The 24,414-nt window shown below is 47.4% G+C and overlaps 2 protein-coding genes across 2 annotated transcripts; one reads left to right on the top strand and one right to left on the bottom strand.

Moving 5' to 3' along the window:
- Positions 1–2,888: 2,888 nt before the first annotated feature.
- LOC147119442 (uncharacterized) lies at positions 2,889–24,363 on the bottom strand. Its single transcript, XM_085984094.1, has 3 exons — positions 24,352–24,363; positions 17,513–17,892; positions 2,889–3,853 (listed from the first exon to the last, which is right to left on the bottom strand). The coding sequence occupies exons 1-3, from the start codon at positions 24,361–24,363 to the stop codon at positions 3,175–3,177; spliced, it is 1,071 nt and encodes a 356-aa protein (XP_085840220.1). The 3' UTR covers positions 2,889–3,174.
- Positions 10,687–12,155, top strand: LOC147119443 (uncharacterized). Its single transcript, XM_085983647.1, has 2 exons — positions 10,687–10,695; positions 10,788–12,155. Exons 1-2 carry the CDS (start codon positions 10,687–10,689, stop codon positions 11,898–11,900), a joined length of 1,122 nt encoding a protein of 373 aa, XP_085839773.1. The 3' UTR covers positions 11,901–12,155.
- Positions 24,364–24,414: the final 51 nt, after the last annotated feature.

Genomic DNA, 24,414 nt, shown 5'->3' with positions numbered 1-24,414 from the left:
GTTCAGCCTTTCCTGATAAGTATATCCTCTCAGTTCTAGGATCATCCTTGCAAAGCCTTTTTCCACCTTCTCCAGTGCCTCTATATCCTTTTTATAATATGGAGACCAGAACTGTTCACTTTACTCCAAGTGTGGCCTAACCAATGTTCGATACAAGTTTAACATAACTTTTCTGCTTTTTAATTCTATCCCTCTAGAAATTATCCCCAGTCCATTGTTTGCTCCTGTTATGGCCTCATTAACCTGCGTCGCTACTTTTAGTGATTTGTGTATCTGGACCCCGAGATCCCTTTGCTCCTCTACCCCATTTAGACTCTTATTTTCTAAGTAGTAGGTGGCCTCCTTATTCTACCTACCAAAATGCACCACTTATCTTAAAATTAATTTGCTAATTGCCCTCCCATTCTGCAAGTTTATTAATGTCTTCTTGCATGTTGTCACAGTCTTCCTCAGTATTAACTCTACCTCCCAATTTGGTGTCATCGATAAATTTTGAAATTGTACCTCTGATTCCTGAGTCCAAATCGTTTCTGTAAATGGTGAATAACAGTGATCCCAGCACCGATCCCTGTGGAACACTACTTCCCACCTTTTGCCACTCTTAACCCCTACTCTCTGTTTTCTGTAACCAGCTTGCTATCCATAACAGTTTGTAAGATCGACAAGATAACCAAGGTCAGGCCGTGTTTAGTGAAGGGCCAGGCAGCAGAACGGATGTAAAGCTGGCTACAAAACAGAAATCAGAGGGTTGGAGTTAAGGGAAGTTTGTTGCAATCTTTCCATCCATTCTGCTGCCTGACCTTTGACTCCACACAGCCTGACCGTGGTCATCTTGTAGACTGTACATACTGCAGACACAATGCACCAGTGGTGGAGGGGGTGGATATTGAGTCCTGTGGCAGGGGCGCTGATGAAGTGGATTTCTCTGTCTGTGAGTTTTGAGGCATCGCTAGTGGCGTTTTTCACCACTTTCCACCTTTAAAAAAAACCTTGCTGACAGTTTATTAAAGCCATTAACAGCCGCTCGGGTGGGACACACCAATAACTGAGGCCTTGTTTCCCTCAGAATGACAGGCCTGAACCCGAGTTAGAAAACATTTAGTAATTAAACCAGACTGGCCGGGGCCTGAGGTGCGAGTTAGTAACGGAAAATTGGTGGCCAGCGTACTTCACACCAGGGCTGAGGACCCGGGGACTCAGGTTGCTGTATCATTTATTGATTCATTTTGTTTATTGCCCAATCTCAATCAGACTGGCGGGTCATCTTGCTGTCTGGCGGAGGCGAGGTTCCCCAGTGGAGGGCGCTCTACGCGGGGGTCCTTCCCTGCACCATTGGGGATCTGGGGTGGAGACTGTTGCAGGGAGCTGTCGTGTGCAGTTTCTAAGTTCCTTTCCAGACTCCAAGGCCAGATGTGGTTTCTGTGGCCTAGAGGAGTCCACGGGCCGTGTATATATTCAGTGTGAGAGGTTGCAGCCCCTGTATAGTTACCTGAAGGGGCTGCTCCTCAACTCTTGGTTACACTTTAGCCCCACACTCCTAATCTTTGCCCGCTTGGTGCGGAGGGGGGGTGGGTAAGTCGGAGGGTCTTCTCCCGGACCTGCTCTTGGGCCTGGCGAAAACAGTAATTTGTAGGTCCAGGATGGATGGGGCTCATGGGGAGGGTCACCCTGGCTGCCTGCCTCTCTCCTGTGGTCTTGTCCCTGCCCAGGTGGCCCTGGAGAGGGAGCAGGCGGTGTCCACCGGTTCACTTGATACCTTCCTCGACCGGTGGGCACGGAAGGTATCAAGAGGCGATAATCGATGCTCACAATCACATTGTGATTTAATTATTAATTTTCTGTGTGTCACAAATACATTCCTTCTATTTTGATACAAAAGCTCTACTAGACATGTTAAACTACTAGTTATTTAATCAGGGCTGCAGCTGCTGAAAGGTTGACTGTACTGAGGTTTGTGGCCAGAGCTGGCAGACGTGTTGTTCTGAAGTCTGATGTCTCACACCTGAAGAGTCTGTTTATGTCGTGTTGTAATGATCTTTTTCTGTTGCCTGGTGTCAGAAATAAAAATCAAACGGAGATGATGCCTCACTCTGTTAATCAACTCTTTGACACATTTCCATGCATTTCCTTTCTTAATTTACAAAGATCACAAATCCATTAGTGAACAATGGATTGCCAGTCTGCCACTTTTTAGTGAGGCTTGAAAGGATTTGCTGTGAAGCTACACCTGCTGATCTGTCTGTGTGTAACTGTTTGGATTGTGTTAGACAACAGTCCGAATATCTCGCCTACATCCATTACAATTTTTGAAATGTTAGATTGAAGAAGTTGAGTTTGAATCTGACAATTCTGAAATTGGGAGCTGTTAATGATTTCTGTTTTTCACGTAACTATATAGTGATGTGATCAGTCAAAGCAAATTAAAAGATGCTGCTATTTACTGAACACAACTGAATAATTCTACAAGGATGTTATCGCAGTCTTCCTCAGTATTAACTACACCCCCCAATTTAGTGTCATCAGCAAATTTTGAAATTGTACTTCTGATTCCCAAGTCCAAATCATTCATGTAAATGGTGAACAACAGTGGTCCCAGCACCAATCCCTGTGGAACACCGCTTCCCACCTTCTGCCCGTCTGAGTAAATACCTTTAACTCATCCCGTTACTATAACTGGACTTGTCTCCATTCCCGTGCCGAGGGATTGCTGTACCAGACGGGAGGGGCAACATTTGGGACGCTCGATTCTCCACCAATTCCCATTCCCCTTCTTTCTGGTGGATAATGGAGGTGCCACTGTGTGTAATGTGCAAGTCAGTAAGAATTGTCAGCGAGGATTAATCAGCACTTTCTAATTGGAGATGTTAATCAGCGGAACCTTTCAGACACTGAATTGTAGATTTTGTACCAAAGATCAATTTAGGATTGAAGTAAAAAGTTCATAATTTTACTGTAAAATAATTCAGGGACTCTCATCAAAAATTAAAGGGAAAGATGAGACAGCGGTTCTTAAACGGACACTGCAGCCCCGACAAGTCAATCAGCTATATATCCAGAATATTAAACTCCATCCCAGTTATAGGGTTATTAACATCAGCAGAAACAAACCCCAACTGTCAGAATGAACATGGTTCAGTCCTGGATGTGATTAAGAGCAGAATCCAACCCCTGCAGTCACATGTGAACTTGCTGGTGTGTCAGCAAGTTGGATGAACGATTAAATCCCTTCTCACACACGGAGCAGGTGAATGGCCTCTCCCCAGTGTGAATTCGTTGGTGTGTCAGCAGGTTGGATGATTGATTAAATCCCTTCCCACACACGGAGCAGGTGAACGGCCTCTCCTCAGTGTGAATTCGCTGGTGTGTCAACAGGTTAGATGATCGATTAAATCCCTTCTCACACACGGAGCAGGTGAACGGCCTCTCCCCAGTGTGAACTCGCTGGTGTGTCAGCAGTTTGGATGACTGATTAAATCCCTTCCCACACACGGAGCAGGTGAATGGCCTCTCTACGGTGTGAACTTGCTGGTGTGTTAGCAGGTGGGATGACCGAGTGAACCCCTTCCCACACACGGAGCAGGTGAACGGCCTCTCCCCAGTGTGAACTCGCTGGTGCAGAATGAGGTTGGATGACTGCTTGAACCTCTTCCCACAGTGAGTGCAGCTGAATGGTCTCTCGTCAGTGTGAACTCGCTGATGTGTCTGCAGAATGCACAAGCGAGTGAATCCCTTCCCACACACGGAGCAAGTGAACGGTCTCTCCCCAGTGTGACTGCGTTGATGAGTTTCCAGCTGGGACGGGTAATGGAATCCCTTCCCACAGTCCCCACATTTCCACGGTTTCTCCATGGTGCGGGTGTCCTTGTGTCTGTCCAGGTTGGATGATCAGTTGAAGCCTCGTCCACACACAGAACACATGTACGTTTTCTCCCCGCTGTGAACGGTGTGATGTTTTTTCAGGCTGTGCAACCGGTTAAGGCTCTTTCCACAGTCAGTGCACTGGAACACTCTCACTCAGGTGTGTGTGTCTCGGTGCTTTTCCAAACACACTGACGTTTGAAATCTTTTCCCACAGACAGAACAGACAAACATTTCTCCTTCCACATTCAAAGGCCGATGATATTCAGGTCCTGATGAATCGAGTGACTCTGTCAGATCTCGATGTGATGTTTGGTCTGAGTTTGCGGTGTGTAAATGCTGCCCTTCTCACAGCCTGTAAAAGGAGTTTACAAAAGTCATCATTGTGAGTCCAGGATAGAAATTGACAAGATTCTCTCCTCCTGGTTCCTGGCCAAGGGGGCCTCGCATGCGCCCTGCTGCCCCGAGCCTCTCAAGGTGGCAGCCGTTACCCCGGGCCTGTCACCGGGAGAAAGCCCCGCAGCTGCTGCCCCGCTCGGGGCAAACGCCCGGCCCGGAGGCTCTTGTTTGGGGCCTGAGGCCCACCCCCGGTGTGTGTGAAGCGGATAATGTTGAGTGTTTTAATAATTGGGCCTGGGGCCGCACTCGGGGTGTGAGCAGCCCGGATCCCCCCGGGGTTTATTTTTTTTATGTATAACAAACTTTATTTACAGCCAAGTTAAAACTTACTGATCTTTTAATCATTTTTCCTTTCTGTAATATAGTACATCTAAAGCAACATGAATCCAAAAATAGGCCAAGAATCTTCTTGGGTTGAAATATAAATTATTCAAAAGCCCAGAAAGAGTCCAAAAGAACACAAAACATAAGCATTCTATTTTTGTAAAAGTATCAATACTTTGTAGTACAGCACTTTCAAAAAGACTGACATGTCATAGTGACATAGAAACATAGAAAATAGGAGCAGGTGTAGGCCATTCGGCCCCTCGAGTCTGCTCCGCCATTCAATGAGATCATGGCTGATCATCCAAACTCAGTACCCTGTCCCTGCTTTCTCCCCATATCCTTGATCCCTTTAGCCTTAAGAAATATATCGAACTCCTTCTTGAATTTATTTAATGAATTGGCCTTCACTGCCTTCTGTGGTAGAGAATTCCACAGGTTCACCACTCTCTGGGTGAAGAAATTCCTCCTCATCTCTGTCCTAAATGGCTTACCCCTTATCCTTAGACTGTGACCCCTGGTTCTGGACTCCCCGGCCATCGGGAACATCCTTCCTGCATCTAGTCTGTCTAGTCTTGTTAGAATTTTGTAAGTTTCAATGAGATCCCCTCTCATTCTTCTAAACTCCAGCGAGTATAAGCCCAATCGACACAATCTCTCCTCATACGTCATTCCTGCCATCCCATGTATCAGCCTGGTGAATCTTCGCTGCACTCCCTCCATGGCAAGAACATCTTTCCTCAGATAAGACAACCAAAACTGCACACAATACTCAAGATGTGGTCTCACCAAGGCCCTGTACAACTGCAGCAAGAAATCCTTGTTCCTGTACTCAAACCCTCTTGCTACGAAAACCAACATACCATTTGCCTTCTTAACCGCCTGCTGCACCTGCATGCTTACCTTCAGCGACTGGTGCACAAGGACACCCAGGTCTCATTGCACTTCCCCTTTGCCCAATCTATTGCCATTCAGATAATAATCTGCCTTCCTGTTTTTGACACCAAAGTGGATAACCTCGCATTTATCCACATTATACTGCATCTGCCATGCTTCTGCCCAATCACCCAACCTGTCCAAATCATACTGGAGTTTCTCGGCATCCTCCTCACAGCACACACGCCCACCCAGCTTTGTGTCGTCTGCAAACTTGGAGATATTACATCTAGTTCCCTTGTCTAGATCATTAATATATATTGTGAATAGTTGGGGTCCAAGGACCGATCCCTGCGGTACCCCAGTAGTCACTGCCTGCCACTCAGAAAAAGACCCGTTTATTCTGGGCCTGATAATCTACATCCTAGGGTACTTAAGGAAGTGGCCCTAGAAATAGTTGATGCTTTGCTGATCATCTTCCAGCATTCAATGGAATCTGGAACAGTACCCATGGATTGGAGGGTAGCTAATGTTACCCCACTATTCAAAAAAGGTGGTAGAGAGAAAATGGGGAATTACAGACCGGTAAGCCTGACATCGGTAGTGGGGAAAATGCTAGAGTCCATTATAAAAGATGTAATAGCAGAGCACTTGGAAAACAGTGACAGGATCAGACAAAGTCAACATGGATTTACAAAAGGTAAATCGTGCTTGACTAATCTACTGGAATTTTTTGAGGATGTAACTGGTAAAATAGATAAGGGAGAACCAGTGGATGTAGTGTATTTGGGCTTTCAGAAGGCTTTCGATAAGGTGCCACATAAGAGATTAGCATGTAAAGTTAAGGCACATGGGATTGGGGGCAAGGTATTGACTTGGATAGAGAACTGGTTGGCAGATAGAAAGCAAAGAATTGGAATAAGCGGGTCTTTTTCCGAGTGGCAGGCAGTGACTAGTGGGGTCCTTGGGCCGATATATTAATGATCTAGACAAGGGAACTAGATGTAATATTTCCAAATTTGCAGACGACACAAAGCTGGGTGGGCGTGTGTGCTGTGAGGAGGATGCCGAGAAACTCCAGGATGATTTGGACAGGTTGGGTGATTGGGCAAAAGCATGGCAGGTGTAATATAACGTTGATAAATGCGAGGTTATCCACTTTGGTGGCAAAAACAGGAAGGCAGATTATTATCTGAATGGCAATAGATTGGGAGAAGGGTAAGTGCAACGAGACCTGGGTGTCCTTGCGCACCAGTTGCTGAATGTAAGCATGCAGGTGCAGCAGGTGGTTAAGAAGGCAAATGGCATGTTGGCCTTCGTAGCGAGAGGGTTCAAGTACAGGAACAAGGATGTCTTGCTGCAGTTATACAGGGCCTTGGTGAGACCACACCTTGAGTATTGTGTGCAGTTTTGGTCGCCTTATCTGAGGAAGGATGTTCTTGCCCTGGAAGGAATTCAGCGAAGATTCACCAGGCTGATACCTGGGATGGCAGGAATGACGTATGAGGAGAGATTGGGTCGACTGGGCTTGTACTCGCTGGAGTTTAGAAGAATGAGAGGGGATCTCATTGAAACTTATAAAATATTGACAGGACTGGACAGACTAGATGTTGGAAGGATGTTCCCGATGGTCGGGGAGTCCAGAACCAGGGGTCACAGTCTAAGGATAAGGGGTAGGCCATTTAGGACAGAAATGAGGAGGAATTTCTCCACCCAGAGAGTGGTGAACCTGTGGAATTCTCTACCATAGAAGGCAGTAGAGGCCATTACATTAAATAAATTCAAGAAGGAGTTGGATATATTTCTTAAGGCTAAAGGGATCAAGGGGTATGGGGAGAAAGCAGGGGCCGGGTACTGAATTTGGATGATCAGCCATGATCGCATTGAATGGCGGAGCAGGCTCGAGGGGCCGAATGGCCTACTCCTGCTCCTATCCTCTATGTTTCTATTCCAACTCTTTGCTTTCTGTCTGCCAACCAGTTCTCTATCCAAGTCAATGCCTTGCTCCCAATCCCATGTGCCTTAACTTTACACGCTAATCTCTTATGCGGGACCTTATCGAAAACCTTTTGAAAGTCCAAATACACCACATCCACTGGTTCTCCCTTATCTATTTTACCAGTTACATCCTCAAAAAATTCCAGTGGATTAGTCAAGCACGATTAACCTTCTGTTAATCCATGTTGACTTTGTCCGATCCTGTCACTGTTTTCCAAGTGCTCTGCTATTACATCTTTTATAATGGACTCTAGCATTTTCCCCACTACCGATGTCAGGCTTACCGGTCTGTAATTCCCCGTTTTCTCTCTACCACCTTTTTTGAATAGTGGGGTAACATTAGCTACCCTCCAATCCATGGGTACTGTTCCAGATTCCATCGAATGTTGGAAGATGATCAGCAATGCATCTACTATTTCCAGGGCCACTTCCTTAAGTACCCTAGGATGTAGATTATCAGGCCCTGGGGATTTATCGGCCTTCAATCCTGTGAATTTCCCTAACACCATTTCCCTACAAATACTGATTTCTTTCAGTTCCTCCCTTTCATTAGACCCTATGTTCACCGACATCTCTGGGAGATTATTTGTGTCTTCCTTTGTGAAGACAGAACCAAAGTATGTATTTAATTGGTCTGCCATTTCTTTGTTCCCCATTATAAATTCCCCTGATTCTGACTGCAAGGGGCCTACGTTTGGCTTTACCAATCTTTTTCTCTTCACATATCTATAAAAGCTTTTCCAGTCAGTTTTTATGTTCTCTGCAAGCTTACTCTCATATTCTATTTCTCCCCTCTTAATTAATCCCTTTGTCCTCCTTTGCTGAATCCTAAACTGCTCCCAATCCTCAGGTTTACTGCTTTTTCTGGCCAATTTATATGTCTTCTCCTTGGATCTTATGCTATCCCTAATTTCCCTTGTTAGCCACGGTTGAGTCACCTTTTTTGATTTATTTTTATGCCAAACAGGGATGAACAAATTCTGTAGTTCATCCATGCGATCTTTGAATGTTTGCCATTGCCTGTCCACTGTTAACCCTTTGAGTGACATTCCCCAATCAATCCTACCCAAATCGTGCCTCGTACCATCGTAGTTTCCTTTATTTAAATTCAGGACCCTAGTCTCTGAGTCAACTACTTCACTCTCCATCTTAATGAAGAATTCTATCACATTATGATCGCTCCGACCCAAGGGGCCTCGCACAACAGGATTGCTAATTAATCCTTTCTCATTACATAATATACCCAGTCTAAGATGGCCCGATCTCTAGTTGGTTCCTCGACATATTGGTCCAGGAAACCATCCCGTATACACTCCAGGAATTCCTCCTCCACAGTATTGTTACTAATTTGGTTATATTTATCTCTTCAAAGAAACAACTCAACTGATTTCCCTTTCCTTGATTACATGCAACTCAGTATTTCAGTTAGCAATGGTTTATCAAATACAGAATATAAAATGTTGATGATATATGCCCACTCCCCGGGGTTCATGAACCCGCTCCCTGAGTTCTCACCTGATGTATCAGCGGCTGCTTCCAAAGTCCGCGCATGCTCAGCTCACACTGCCCGGGTAATTGACGGGAGCTCCGGACCAATAGGAAGAGCGGGGCGGAACTGGAGGACCGGGCGGCGGGTCCTCCAAGCAATCGGAGTGTGTGAGGGGCGGGGCTTCGCCTTTGAACCGGAACAACAGATGGTGAACTGAGCATGCGCGGGAGAGGCTGATTGTTGGGTGGTGAAGCGGAAGCGGAAGCGGAGAGGCTGCAGCAGGTAAAGGCGGGTTAGTAAACCCCGGGGAGACGCGGGCTTCACACACCCCGAGTGCGGCCCCAGGCCCGATTATAAGAGCAGTGAACATTATCCGCCCCCACCCGCGGGTTCCCGTTTCACTCCGGCCCGAATCTCAACAAAGCGCCAAACTCCGGGACAGACAGGAAGTGAGTCAGGGAGTGTCTGTAAATGGAGGAGAAATGGTGACTGGTCAGGGAGCGTCTGTAAATGGAGGATGAATGGAGACTGGTCAGGGTGCGTCTGTAAATGGAGGAGAAATGGTGACTGGTCAGGGAGCGTCTGTAAATGGTGGAGAAATGGTGACTGGTCAGGGAGCGTCTGTAAATGGAGGACAAATGGAGACTGGTCAGGGAGCGTTTGTAAATGGAGGAAAAATGGTGACTGGTCAGGGAGCGTCTATAAATGGAAGAGAAATGGTGACTGCTCAGGGAGCATTTATAAATGGAGGAGAAATGGTGACTGGTCAGGGAGTGTCTGTAAATGAAAGCGAAATAGTGACTGATCAGGGAGCATCTGTAAATGGAGGAGAAAAGGTGACTGGTCACAGAGCGTCTGTAAATGGAGGGGAAATGGTGACTGGTCAGGGAGCGTCTGTAAATGAGGAGAAATGGTGACTGGTCAGGGAGCATCTGTAAATGGAGGAGAAATGGTGACTGGTCAGGGAGCGTCTGGGAGAAATCATTCAGCATTTTTTGGGGGTTGATTTGTGTGAACAAATATATCAGTGATTTTAATGAGACTCTGTGTCCCAGCTCCTGTAAATACTGGCTGGAAAGGGGCCGGACTCTCAGGAGGCTCCACACCGCTGACTGCTTGTGTGTCAGTGATCTCCCATCAGATTAATGTGATTCTGCTGTGGGTGTGTTTAATAAAGTGCCCGAAGCCCTCACTGTAACACTCTCACATATCCCACCTGCAGTGTAATGTCTGTGCTGTGTGCTTCCTGTCCAATATCCCCCTGATCCCTGGCTCTCCTGTTGCACCAACTCGGTATAATGGGACAAGAAGTGCAGCTTAAGAGATTCCCAAATCAGGGACGGAATGAAAGGTTCAGACATGTGGAATGTTAATCTTACACAATGTGTGAGATGCTGAGCACCCGCCCAACATTTCACCACCACAGCTTCTATCAAATAGTTTCTTCAATTTCTCTTCTGAAGCCATTATTTTATGACAGAGTCCGGTCCCCGCAGGGTGCTGGCTTCCAGTCGCTCATGAGTGTAGAACTGAACCCATCAGAGTCAACACCTTCAGGGGGAGGAAGAAAAGTCGATTGAAAGGAAAAATGTTGGAGATGGTGCGATGGGTTTGGATGTCAGCACAGGGAGGAGGGAGAGTGTGTGGGATGGGGATTTACAGCTTTGGGGAAAAAGAGAGGAAAGAATGTTCCATAGAAACTAGAATTGTCTGTTCTGAATTTCTATCCTCTACTTACAGCGATGTCTTTTGTAAACTCCTTTTACAGGGTATTAGAAGGGGTGGGATTACAGACAGGAAACTCAAACCAAACATCACCTCAACATCAGTGTGACTGGAAAAGCACCGAGCCCCACACACCCGAGTGAGAGTGTTCCCATGCACTGACTGTGGAAAGAGCTTTAACCAGTTACACAGCCTGAAAAAACATCACACCTTTCACAGCAAGGAGAAACCGTACACGTGTTCTCTGTGTGGACAAGGCTTCAACCGATCGTCCAACCTGGAGAGACACAAGGACACCCGCACCACGGAGAAACCGTGGAAATGTGGGGACTGTGGGAAGGGATTCAATTACCTGTTTGAGCTGGAAACTCATCAACGCACTCACACCGGGGAGAGGCCGTTTACCTGCTCCGTGTGTGGGAAGGGATTCATTTCCCCATCCCAGCTGGAAACTCATCGCTACAGTCACACTGGGGAGAGGCCATTCACCTGCTCCATGTGTGGGAAGGGATTCACTCAGTCATCCAACCTGCTGACTCACCAGCGAGTTCACACCGGGGAGAGACCGTTCACCTGCTCCATGTGTGGGAAGAGTTTCACTAATTCAGCTCACCTTCTGAGACACCAGCGAGTTCACACTGACGAGAGACCTTTTAAATGTTCCAACTGTGCGAACTGCTTTAAAAGCTCTGAGGAACTGATTCAACACCAGCGGGTTCACACTGACGATAAACCATTCAGTTGCTCTCACTGTGGGAAGAGGTTCAGGTATTCATCCAATCTCGTTGTACACCAGCGCACTCACACTGGGGAGAGACCATTCACCTGCTCCATGTGTGGAAAGGGATTCATTAAATCATCCAACCTGCTGACACACCAGCGACTTCACACTGGGGAGAGGCCTTTCACCTGCTCCGTGTGTGGAGAGGGATTCACTTGTTCATCCAGCCTGCTGAAACACCAACGAGTTCACACTGGGGAGAGGCCATTCACCTGCTCCGTGTGTGGGAAGGGATTCACTTGCTCATTCGGCCTTCGGACACACCAGCGAGTTCACACCGGGGAGAGGCCATTCACCTGCTCTGTGTGTGGGAAGGGATTCACTCAGTCATCCGGCCTGCTGATTCACCAACGAGCTCACACTGGGGAGAGGCCGTTCACCTGCTCCGTGTGTGGGAAGGGATTCACTCAGTCATCCAACCTGCTGAGACACCAGCGAGTTCACAAGTAACTGCAGGGGTTAGATTCTGATGTTGCTGCTGTTAATTACAGCCAGGACTGAACCATGTTCATTCTGACAGTTGGAGTTTGTTTCTGCTGATGTTAATATCCGCTATTACTAGGCTGGAGTTTAATATTCTGGATATATAGCTGATTGACTTGTTGGGGCTGCAGTGTCCCTTTAAGAATCATTGTGATCATTCCCCTTAATTCAGGACTTTCATAAGAAATTATTTGACAATAAAATTATTTAACCCTAAATTGACCTTTGGTATTAAATCTACAATTTATTGTCTGAAAAGTTCCACTGATTAACATTTCCAATTAGAAAGTGCTGATTAATCCTTGCTGACAATTCTTACTGACTTGCACATTACACACAGTGGCACCTCCATTATCCACCAGAAAGAAGGGGAATGGGAATTGGTAGAGAATCGAGAGTCCCCAAATGTTGCCCCTCCCGTCTGGTACAGCAATCCCCTCGGCATGGGAATGGATACATGTCCAATCCAAGTAATAGGCTGAGTTTAATATTTCTGGGCCCGTGGGATTGGTTTATATCAGACAGGAGGAGATTGGTGTCAGTGACTGTGGGGTTGGCTTACATCAGACAGGAGGAGATTGGTGTCGGTGACTGTGGGCCTGGTTTATATCAGACAGGAAGAGATTGGTGTCGGTGACGGGTTGGTTTATATCAGACAGGAGGAGATTGGTGTCGGAGACGGATTGGTTTATATCCGACAGGAGGAGACTGGTGTCAGTGACTGTGGGGTTGGTTTATATCAGACAGGAGGAGATTGGTGTCAGTGACTGCGGGGTTGGTTTATATCAGAGAGGATAAACTAGTCAAAGTTGGAGAAGATATGGTATTCCTATATTTAACGACTGTGGTAGGAATTTTTTAATGCATTCATAGGATGTGGGCGTCGCTGGATGGCCCAGCATTTATTGCCCATCCCTAATTGCCCTTGAGAAGGTGGTGGTGAGCCCCCTTCTTGAACCGCTGCAGTCCGTGTGGTGAAGGTCCTCCCACAGAGCTGTTAGGGAGGGAGTTCCAGGATTTTGACCCAGCGACGATGAAGGATCGGCGATATATTTCCATGTCGGGATGGTGTGTGACTTGGTGGGGAGCTTGGAGGTGGTGGTGTTCCCCTGCGCCTGCTGCCCTCGTCCCTCTCGGCGGTGGAGGTGGTGGGTTTGGGAGGTGCTGCCGAAGAAGCCTTGGCGAGTTGTTGCAGCACCTCTTGTCGATCAGAGGTTCTCAACCGGGGTCCGTGAGAAGGTTTCAAGGGGTGGGCCCAGAAACTCTCTCCCTCTTTCATTCTTTCTCCCACAAGCAGCCCTCACACCGGGCGCCGGCTCAGTTCCCATTGAGCAGCCGCGGGGGAAGCGATGTGGGGCGCGATGGGGCCAAGGCTGCGGAAGCCGCCCCTCGCTCGCTGCCAATTGGGTTGATCCAGATTCCCATCATCTCCATCCAGCCTGTTGCCCCCATCTCCCCCTTCCCCCCTACAAATCCAGGCTGGGGTTTATTGGAGGGTGGGGCCATTCCCAATTCCAGGAGCCCAGCCCGTTAACCACCTTCTCCCACTGGAACAGGAGCAGTGCGCAGGCGCAGTTTCCGGGACCGCAGCTCCAGCCGCTGCTCGCCCTCACACCAGGCGGCGCCACTGAGCAGGACAGCCCGCGGCTCTGGGGATTGGTCCCATCAAACGTCAATCAAAGGCCAGCAGCCAATCCGCTTGGCCCAAATCCCGCCTCCAACCGCCGTCTATTGTTGGGGCGAAATTCAAAGCGCCGCGAGCGGGAGCTCAAACTGTCAATCAAAGGCCAACCCCGCCCACTGCACCTGCTCACTCTCCGATTGGTGGCTGCGGGGGTGGGCGGGGCGATAAAGGGCCAATCAGTGCTCTCTCCGCCTGGGAGCGGGGCTTTGCGCAGGTGAGCAGATCACGTGGGCTGGAAGGAAGGCGGCCACAAGGCAGCTTGTGAGGTCACTGGGCCTCTTGTATTGGAGAATCAAGGAGGAGGGAGTTTAAAACATACTATTACCGCACTTAATCGCCAAATAACTATTTATTTCAAAAAATAAAGCACAGTGATTTGAAATGGAAAGACTTGCATTTATAGAGAGGCTTCTGTGATCTCAGGATGTCCCAAAGTGCTTTACAGACAATGGATCCTGGCCTCTTTATTTCATTTCCTGTGCTGCTTTAGTCTTCACAAAGGGTTCACCTGAAACGTTGACTCTATTTTCTCTCCACGGATGTTGCCTGGCCTGCTGAGTTTTTCCAGCATTTTCTGTTGTTATTCTGGATTTCCAGCATCTACAGACAATGAATACTTGTGTTGTATTACAGGGGGTCCAGGGAATTTTTATAACATAGGAGGGGCCTCAGAGAACCCCTGATCTCCACTGTCCCATCAAACACTCTCAGGGCAGGTACAGCATAGGTTAGATACAGAGTAAAGCTCCCTCTACACTGTCCCATCAAACACTCCCAGGGCAGGTACAGCACAGGTTAGATACAGAGTAAAGCTCCCTCTACACTGTCCCATCAAACGTTCCCAGGGCAGGTACAGCACGGGTTAGATACAGAGTAAAGCTCCCTCTACACTGTCCCATCAAACACTCCCAGAGCAGGTACAGCACGGGTTAGATACAGAGTAAAGCTCCCTCTACACTGTCCCATCAAACGTTCCCAGGGCAGGTACAGCACGGGTTAGATACAGAGTAAAGCTCTCTCTACACTGTCCCATCAAATACTCCCAGGGCAGGTACAGCACAGGTTAGATACAGAGTAAAGCTCCCTCTACTCTGTCCCATCAAACACTCCCAGGGCAGGTACAGCACATGTTAGATACAGAGTAAAGCTCCCTCTACACTGTCCCATCAAACACTCCCTGGTTAGGTACAGCACGGGTTCGACACAGCGTAAAGCTCCCTCTACACTGTCCCATCAAACACTCCCAGGGCAGGTACAGCACGGGTTAGATACAGTGTGGAGCTCCCTCCACACTGTCCCATCAAACACTCCCAGGGCAGGTACAGCACGGGTTAGATACAGAGTAAAGCTCCCTCTACGCTGTCCCATCAAACACTCCCAGGACAGGTACATGGACATGTTATCGATAACTCCCCTAGATACATGTTTGACAAATTTGCTCGAATGCTTTGAGGACGTAACAAACAGGGTGGATAAAGGGGAACCAGTGGATGTAGTGTATTTGGACTTCCAAAAGGCAATTGACAAGGTGCCACACAAAAGATTACTGCACAAGATAAAAAAATCACGGGATTGGGGGCAATATACTGGCATGGGTGGAAGATTGGCTATCTAACAGAAAACAGAGAGTTGGGATAAATGGTTCATTCTTGGGTTGGCAATCAGTAACTAGTGGTGTTCCGCAGGGGTCAGTGCTGCGACCCCAACTCTTTACAATCTATATTAACGATTTGGAGGAAGGGACCGAGTGCAACGTATCCAAGTTTGCCGACGATACTAAGATGGGAGGGAAAGTAGTGACTGAGAAGAATAAAAAAAAACCTGCAAAAGGTCATAGACAGGCTAAGTGAGTGGGCAAAAATTTGGCAGATGGACTATAATGTTGGAATGTGTGAGGTTATGCACTTTGGCAAAAAAAATCAAAGAGCAAGTTATTATCTAAATGGAGAGAAACTGCAAAGTGCTACAGTACAAAGGGATCTGGGGGTCCTGGTGCATGAAACACAGAAGGTTAGTATGCAGGTACAGCAGGTGATCAAGAAGGCCAATTGAATCTTGGCTTTTATTGCAAGGGGGATGGAGTATAAAAGCAGGGAAGTCTTGCTGCAGTTATACAGGGTACTGGTGAGGCCACACCTGGAATACTGCGTACAGTTTTGGTTTCCATATTTAAGAAAAGATATACAGGTACTTGCTCTCGAGGCAGTTCAGAGAAGGTTCACTTGGTTGATTCCGGAGATGAGGGGGTTGACTTATGAGGAAAGGTTGAGTAGGTTGGGCCTCTACTCATTGGAATTCAGAAGAATGAGAGGCGATCTTATCGAAACATATAAGATTGTGAGGGGGCTTGATTGGGTGGATGCGGGGAGGATGTTTCCACTGATGGGTGAGACTAGAACTAGGGGGCATAATCTTAGAATAAGGGGCTGCCCTTTCAAAACTGAGATGAGAAACTTCTTCACTCAGAGGGCAGTAAATCTATGGAATTTGCTACCTCAGAGAGCTGTGGAAGCTGCGACATTAAATAAATTTAAAACAGAGATAGACAGTTTCCTAGCTGATAAGGGAATTAGGGGTTACGGGGAGAGGGCAGGGAAGTGGACGTGAATCTAAGTTTGGATCAGCCATGATCCTATTGAATGGCGGAGCAGGCCCGAGGAGCCGTATGGCCTACTCCTGCTCCTACTTCTTATGTTCTTATGTTCTTATACCAAGGCTAGGAGAGGCACCCTGGATGGTATGGGTAGCTGGGACTTGTCCATAAGAGTAACTGAAGGTATGAGAGCTGAAATAATCTACAGTAATGATCGGGTGTTAGTCGTGGCTCAGTGGGAGCACTCTCTCTCTCTGTCTCTCTCTCTCTCTCTCTGTGTCTCAGTGGGAGCACTCTCTCTCTCTCTCTCTCTCTCTCTCTGTGTCTCAGTGGGAGCACTCTCTCTCTCTCTCTCTCTCTCTTGTCTCTGAGTCAGTAGGTTGTGGGATCTAGTCCACCTCCAGAGACTTGAGAACAAAATCTAGGCTGACACTCCAATGCTGTACTGAGGGAGCACGGCACTGAAAGAGGAGCCGTCTTCGGACGAGACGTTCAAGCGAGGCCCCATCTGCCCTCTCAAGTGGACGTAAAAGATCGGATATAAAAGCAAAATACTGCAGATGCTGGAAATCTGAAATAAAAACAGAAAATGCTAGAAATACTCAGCAGGTCAGGCAGCATCTGTGAAGAGAGAAACAGAGTTAACATTTCAGGTCGATGACCTTTCATCAGAACTGGGGCCATCGACCTGAAATGTTAACTCTGTTTCTCTCCCCACAGATGCTGCCTGACCTGCTGAGTATTTCCAGCATTTTCTGTTTTTATAAAAGATCCTCTTGATGTTATTTTGAAGAGCAGGGGAGTTCTCCCTGGAGTCCTGGCCAACATTTCTCCCTGAACCAACATCACTAAAACAGATCATCTGGTCATTATCACAGTGCTGTCTGTGGGACCTTGCTGTGCGCAGATTGGCTGCTGCATTTCCTACATTACAACAGTGACTGCTCTTCAAAAGTACTTCATTGGCTGTAAAGTGCTTTGGGATGTCCTGAAGTTGTGAAAGGTGCTGTAACAATACAAGTCTTTCTTTAACAAAGGTGAAAATGCCCCAAAATGGAACAGTCGGTAACGGGATATCAATTAGTCTCCTCTTATCTTAGAGACATCAAGGACTCGATACCAAGTGTGTTTGAAACAAAGCAGATTTATTTGACTTATCTCTAGAATGTTAAACTCCAGCCCAATTAGAGGGGTTACTAACATCAGCAGAAACAAACCCCAACTGTCAGAATGAACATTGTTCAGTCCTGGATGTGATTAACAGCAGCAATAACAGCAGAATCCAACCCCTGCAGTCACTTTTGAACTTGCTGGTGTCTCAGCAGGTTGTATGACCGAGTGAATCCCTTCCCACACACGGAGCAGGTGACTGGCTTCTCCCCAGTGTGAGTGCGCTGGTGTCTCAGCAGGTTGGAGCTCTGAGTGAATCCCTTCCCACACACTGAGCAGGTGAACGGCCTCTCCCTAGAGTGAACTCGCTGGTGTGCCAGCAGACTGCAGTTCTGAGTGAATCCCTTACCACACACTGAGCAGGTGAACAGCGTCTCCCCGGTGTGAACTCGCTGGTGTGTCAGCAGGCTGGAGTTCTGAGTGAATCCCTTCCCACACACTGAGCAGTTGAACGGCCTCTCCCCGGTGTGAACTTGCTGGTGTGTCAGTAGGTGGGATGAATTCGTGAATCCCTTCCCATACACGGAGCAGGTGAACGTCCTCTCCCCAGTGTGAACTCGCTGGTGTTGTATCCGTGTGTTAAGAGAGACACGGAAGGCAGGAGTTGGTTTCACAGGTGTTTACTGAACAAAGTCTGGAGGCGAACTAACTGATACAACATAATATACAAGCTTATATAGCCCGAGTGGCCATTACCGGCATTACAGTACACAGGGGGCTCTTAAAGGCACATACACTACAATTCCTCCCCTTTTAGCCAACCAGTACATAATATTTTAAGTAATCATTAATTACATGTTACAAGAACAATAATCTACACATTGCTGCAGTTAATCAATTATAAGTCAGTCTCTCTGGAGGCTTCCTGACTCGGTCCGGATAACGCCTCGGTGATGTAGTAGTTTCTGGTGGTGTAGTAGGTTCTTTTGGCAAGGCTGATTCGGCTTGAATGCCAGTGTCGGGTTCATCTGGTTCCAGTATCACCGGATCGGAGGTAGATACTATGGGTATCTCTAATTCATCATTAGGCGTATAGAGTTGTGGTGTAGGTTGTCCCTTTTCGGATGACTCTATGATCTGGTCAGCATGGCGCCTTATTATGCTTTCTCCAATGTCCACGGTATACATTAGCGGTCCTAGTCGTGTGCAAATAGTTCCAGGCTGCCATTTCTCGGTACGGCAGTCCCGGGCCAAAACTTGTTAACCTATCTGGAAGGTTCTAGTTGGCCTTTCATTCATACATTGAAATTGCCGGTTCTCCACGTCCCTTCTGATGTTTGGCTTGATCAAATCCAGCCGGCATCTTAGGCTTCTATTGAAGAACATCATGGCGGGAGTTTGGTTTGTAACCATATGTGTTGCATTCCTGTATGCAAACAAGAAGTTATCTACCTTATGCTGAAGTTTTATGTCTTCATTACCCATGGCCTTTATGGCCTTCTTGAAGGTCTGGACAAACCTTTCAGCCAATCCATTGGTGGTGGGATGGTATGGGGCGGACATGTAGTGCTTAACCCCATTGTTTTTTAAGAACTTCCTGAATTCTTCGGACACAAATTGCAGTCCATTATCAGAACAGATCTGTTCAGGCAGCCCATTCCTGGCAAATATGGTCCTTAATACTGTGATGGCTTTTTCCGTGGTGGTGGAGGACATCTTTATTACCTCCAGCCACTTGGAGTGTGCATCAACCGCGATTAAGAACATTGAGTCCATAAATGGACCAGCAAAGTCGATGTGTACCCTTTGCCATGGAGATGAGGGGCTTGTGGTGGAGCGTTTTGGACCCTCTTGCATCCTAGGCAGCTCTTGGTCATTTCTTCGATGTCTCCATCAATACCTGGCCACCATACAAACGCTCTGGCTAGGTTCTTCATTTTCACTCCACCCAGATGCCCCTCGTGAAGCTCCTTTAGCACTTTATCCTGGAGTTTGGGTGGAATCACCACTCTGGATCCACACATCAAGGTTCCTCGGCACACTGACAGCTGTTCTCTTCTTTGCGAGAATGCTGGCAACAGTGGTTCACCATGTGCTGGCCATCCCTTCACTGTTAAATCGTAGACTCGTGAGAGAGTCGGGTCATTTCTCGTTTCCTTTTCAATGGCAGAATTTGTTACTGGTAGACATTCCACTATGGTAGAGTGGAACATCTCCACTGGGTCTACTGTAGGTGCCTCTTCTACCGTTGGCAACGGTAGACGCGATAAACCATCAGCATTCCCATGCTGTTTTGATCCTTTGTATTCTATGTCATATTGGTGTCCCCCTAGAAAAAGGGACCACCTCTGTAGCCTTTGCGCTGTCATAATGGGAACACACTTTTTAGGGTTGAATATGGAGACGAGGGGTTGATGGTCAGTCAACAAGGTAAATTTTTGTCCGTGTAGGTAATGGTTGAATTTCTTCACTCCCCATACCAGGCTGAGTGCTTCTCTGTCGATCTGGGCATAGTTACGCTCAGCTGAGTTCAATGAGCGTGATGCAAAAGCTATCGGCCGCTCCGAGCCATCAGGGAATCTATGCGATAATACCGTTCCTACGCCGTAAGGGGATGCATCGCACGCCAGTCAGATTGGCAGTGATGGGTTGTAATGAGCCAAAACTTCTTCGGATGTGATTAAGTCTTTGCATTTATGGAAGGCATGTTTACAGTCTTCGCTCCATTTCCAAATTACTCCTGTTTGTAGCAGTTCATTAAGAGGGTGCAGAAGAGTTGATAAGTTCGGTAAAAATTTATGATAGTAATTTATCAATCCCAGGAACGACCTTAATTGTGAGACATTTTCAGGTGCTGGGGCTTTTATGACCGCTTCAATTTTTTCAGGTGACTTATGCAACCCTTCCTTGTTAATTATGTGGCCACAATATGATATTTGTTTCTGGAAAAATTCGCACTTAGGGCGATTTGCTCGTAGGCCCCGTTCTCTCAGCCTAGTGAGCACCTGCTCCAAATTGGCAAGGTGCTCGTCGTTTTCTCCTGTTACAAGGATGTCGTCTAGGTAGCATTGAGTCCCCAGAATCCCTTGGAGGACTTGCTCCACAGCTCTTTGCCAGATAGCTGGAGCTGATGCTACTCCGAAAACCAGTCGATTGTACTGATACAGGCCTTTGTGTGTCTTTATCGTGAGATACTTTTTAGAGGCCTCTTCAACCTCCATCTGTAGATATGCCTGTGCCAAGTCAATTTTGGTGAAACGTTTCCCTCCGGATAGTGAGGCGAAAATATCTTCTAACCTCGGAAGAGGATACTGTACCGTGTGAAGGACTGGGTTTACAGTCACCTTGAAGTCTCCACAGATGCGAATTTTTCTCTGTTCTTCAGATTTATCATTATTCAACGTTTTCTTCATGACCAGGACGATGGGTGTTGCCCACTCACTCCAATCTATCTTGGATAATACGCCTGCCTTTTCCAAATTCTCCAGCTCTGCCTCGACTGCTGGACGAATTGCGTATGGCACCGGCCTTGCCTTAAAAAACTTGGGAATTACCGCATCTTCCACTTTTATTGAGGCGGTGATGCCTTTCAAGGTTCCTAGTTTCTCTTGAAACACTTCTTTGGCGTTGGCCAAGATGTCTTTTAATCGTTCAGTTATGACGTCATCGTCATTTTTTTTCTTACTGGTCACCGTCAGTGCCTGAATGGAGTGCCAGTCTAAACGTATCTTCCTGATCCATTCACGTCCCAACAGCGGTGGACCACCATCTTGTAGAACGTATAAATACAACTTCTGTATTTCCTTGCCGTTGTATACAACAGGCACCCTTATTTTTCCTTTGGGGTATACTTTCTGCCCCGTATATGTTTTCAAGATAATGGATGTGTCTTTTAAAGGTATATGCGGAAATAGCCGCTCGTAATCCCGTCGATTTATGACGGTCAGAGCTGATCCTGTATCTCGCTCCATTTTAACTGGGGACCCCGCTATTGTGAGGGTAACCCAAATGGTCTGGTAATCTTCTTTGGCAATTACATTATGTAATTTGAGACAGCTTAGTCTCTTGTTTCTGGAGTCGCTATCGCTCTTCTGGTCTTCGGAGCTTCTGTCCGTCATCATTTGTACCTTTCTGTACTTTTCCTTATTGATTTTTTTCCTGTCCGTGGATTTTTTTTGTCCAGATCGGCATACACGTGCAATGTGTCCAATCTTTCCGCATTGCCTGCATGCTTTGTCCTTGAACCAGCAGTCCCTCTGGTCATGGGTGGATCTGCCGCAGCGATAACATCTCTCGAAACCCTGTGTCATTTCATGGGTGCCGAAGTCCTGCATCTTTTGCTGTATCTCTGCAGCTCCTCTTGCGGCTGCTTCGTATGATGCAGCCATACTGAAAGCCTTGTCCAGTGTCAAATCTTTCTCAGAAAGCAGCCTTTTCTGTGTTCCTTCACTTAGGAGACCGCAGACGAATTTGTCTCGAAGAGAATCTGCCAATCCTGCCCCAAATTGGCAGTGCTTTGACAGCTTTCTTAATTCGGTAAGGTAATCAGCGTTACTTTCATTCTTGTGCTGATTCCTCTTGAAGAATTTGAATCGTTCCGCTATCAGCAGCGGTGTTGGGTTTAAGTGCTCCTGTAGGGTATTAACAATCTCCTTAAAATTCTTGTCCTTTGGTTTGGCTGGAGTGATTAAGTTTCGTAACAGCCCGTATGTCTTTGCGCCCATTAGATTTAGAAGTACTGACGCTTTTTATCATTTTCTATTCCATTTGCTGTGCAATATACCTCCACTCTTTCCACATATATGGTCCAATCCTCTATATCGTTATCAAAAGCATCAATATTGCCAGCCTTAGGCATCCTGGAAAAAAATGGCGCTTCCCGCGCTTTCCTTTCTTCCCTGCAGAAAAAAAATGGCGCTTCCCGCGCTTTCCCGCCGCTGCTGCTGCTGACAACGCTGTTTTCCGCGGTTTTTTTATTTACAGGTGGAGACTCGTTCCCGCCGGACTCTCTGGGACTTTTCCCCCCCTCTGCTTGGTCCGAACGCCGACCTGCTTTGCAGCGCCGGCCGTCTCCTGAGTGCTCCCCCCCTCTGTTTCTGTTTGCCTCCGCCTTCGCTGCTCGGCCCCGCTGCAGAGCCAGCCGATGGAGCCCCAGCCCGCCCAGGAAGGATTATTGCAGTACCTGCCACCAGCTCGGCTAGCTGGTGAAACCACAGTTTTTTTTTTTCTTTCTTGCTTTTCTTCGACTTTGGACGTCTGAGGAATCGATGTCCTTGAGGTGCTGCCGAATTGCAGGTAAGTCCGTTTCCAATTCGTCGCCACTGTTGTATCCGTGTGTTAATAGAGACACGGAAGGCAGGAGTTGGTTTCACAGGTGTTTACTGAACAAAGTCTGGAGCCGAACTAACTGATACAACACAATATACAGGCTTATATAGCCCGAGTGGCCATTACCGACATTACAGTACACAGGGGGCTCTTAAAGGCACATACACTACAGCTCGTGTGTCAGAAGGGTGGTTGAATTTGTGAATCCTTTTCCACACTCAGAGCAGGTGAACGGCCTCTCCCCAGAATGAATTCACTGGTGTGTCAGCAGATCCCTTTTGCTTTTAAAGCTTTTCTCACTGTCAGAACATTTAAAAGGTCTCATGTTTGTGTGAACAAGTTGGTGTCTCAGTAGCTGGGATGACTGAGTGAATCCATTCCCACACACGGAGCAGGTGAACGGTCTCTCCCCGGTGTGACTGCGTCGATGAGTTTCCAGCTGATACGGGTAATCAAATCCTTTCCCACAGTCCCATTTCCACGTTTCTCCCTGGTGTGACTGCGCTTGTGTTTCGCCAGGCCAGAGGATCGACTGAATCCTCGTCCACACACAGAACACGTGTACAGTTTCTCCCCGCTATGAATGGTGCTTTTTGCTTCCATGTTATGTTTGATGATATTCAGGTCCCGATGAATAGAGTGACTCTGTCAGATCTTGATGTGATGTTTGAGTTCAATTTCCTGTCTACAAATCCTGCCCTTCGAATACCCTGTAAAATGAATATAAAACAGGAAAAAGGGAGCGTGAGACAACCCACAAAAACACAAAGACAGGTTCTGAAAGTGAGCTCAATGAATCTGGGAATTTGTGGGGCCGGTACTAGAAAAAAAGTAATGATGAAAGCTGCCGGATTGTCATAAAATCCCAACTGGTTCACTAATGTCCCTCAGGGATATGGGGATCAGGTGGGAAAGTCAAGCTGAGGTCGAAGATCAGCCATGACCTTATTGAATGGTGGAGCGGGCTTGAGGGGCTGTATGGCCCACTCCTGCTCCTAATTCTTGTGTTCTTATGGAAGGGAACCTGCCACCCTACCTGTCCCACGACTTCTACTGCCTAGAAGGAAAACAGCAGCAGGTGCATGGGAACACCATCATCTGCAAGTCACACACCATCCTGACTTGGACATAGAGCGCCGTTCCTTCATTGTCACTGGGTCAAAATCCTGGAACTCCGTCCCTAACAGCACTGTGGGAGCACCTTCACCACACGGACTGCAGCGGTTCAAGAAGGTGGCCCACCACCACCTTCTCAAGGGCAACTAGGGATGGGCAATAAATGCTGGGCCATCCAGCGACACCCACACCCCATGAATGAATTAAAAAATCTGCATATGTAAAATAGATTAAAAGCCTCTACAGAAATGCTTGTTCCTGAAACAATACTCTTTTACATTGTAGGGACAATGTCTGTTTAACAACCTAATCTCCCCGAGAATCCACCTCCCTTGACAGTCCCACATTGGAAATTGTTGGGTCCTCCTGGGCTCAGAAGTACTGGGGGTTAAACCCAGCAGCTTCTCCTCCATCTCTACTCCAGCTCAAACTGAAGCAACAAAAAGACCTACACAGGCGGCCAGGGATCGACTTCCGCATCCAGCGCCCGCCCTGATACAAGCCGGCTCTGGATTGGCGGCTCTGCTGTGTCGATCCAGTTGTGGTTTCTCCTGTCTGGGTTTCCTGGTGCCGCGCTCATCAGTCACCTGACAACCCATTGTTAGCGGAAGCGCGTCATCCTAGGTCCCAGGGACCGCCTCAGGAAAGAA

Source organism: Somniosus microcephalus, chromosome 4, assembly GCF_052327205.1.
Source record: "Somniosus microcephalus isolate GS21.2 chromosome 4, FLI_Smic_1.0, whole genome shotgun sequence".
Classification (NCBI taxonomy): Eukaryota; Metazoa; Chordata; class Chondrichthyes; order Squaliformes; family Somniosidae; genus Somniosus; species Somniosus microcephalus.
The sequence above is the reverse complement of the archived record's forward strand: the minus strand, read 5'-3'. Positions and strand labels throughout refer to the sequence as shown.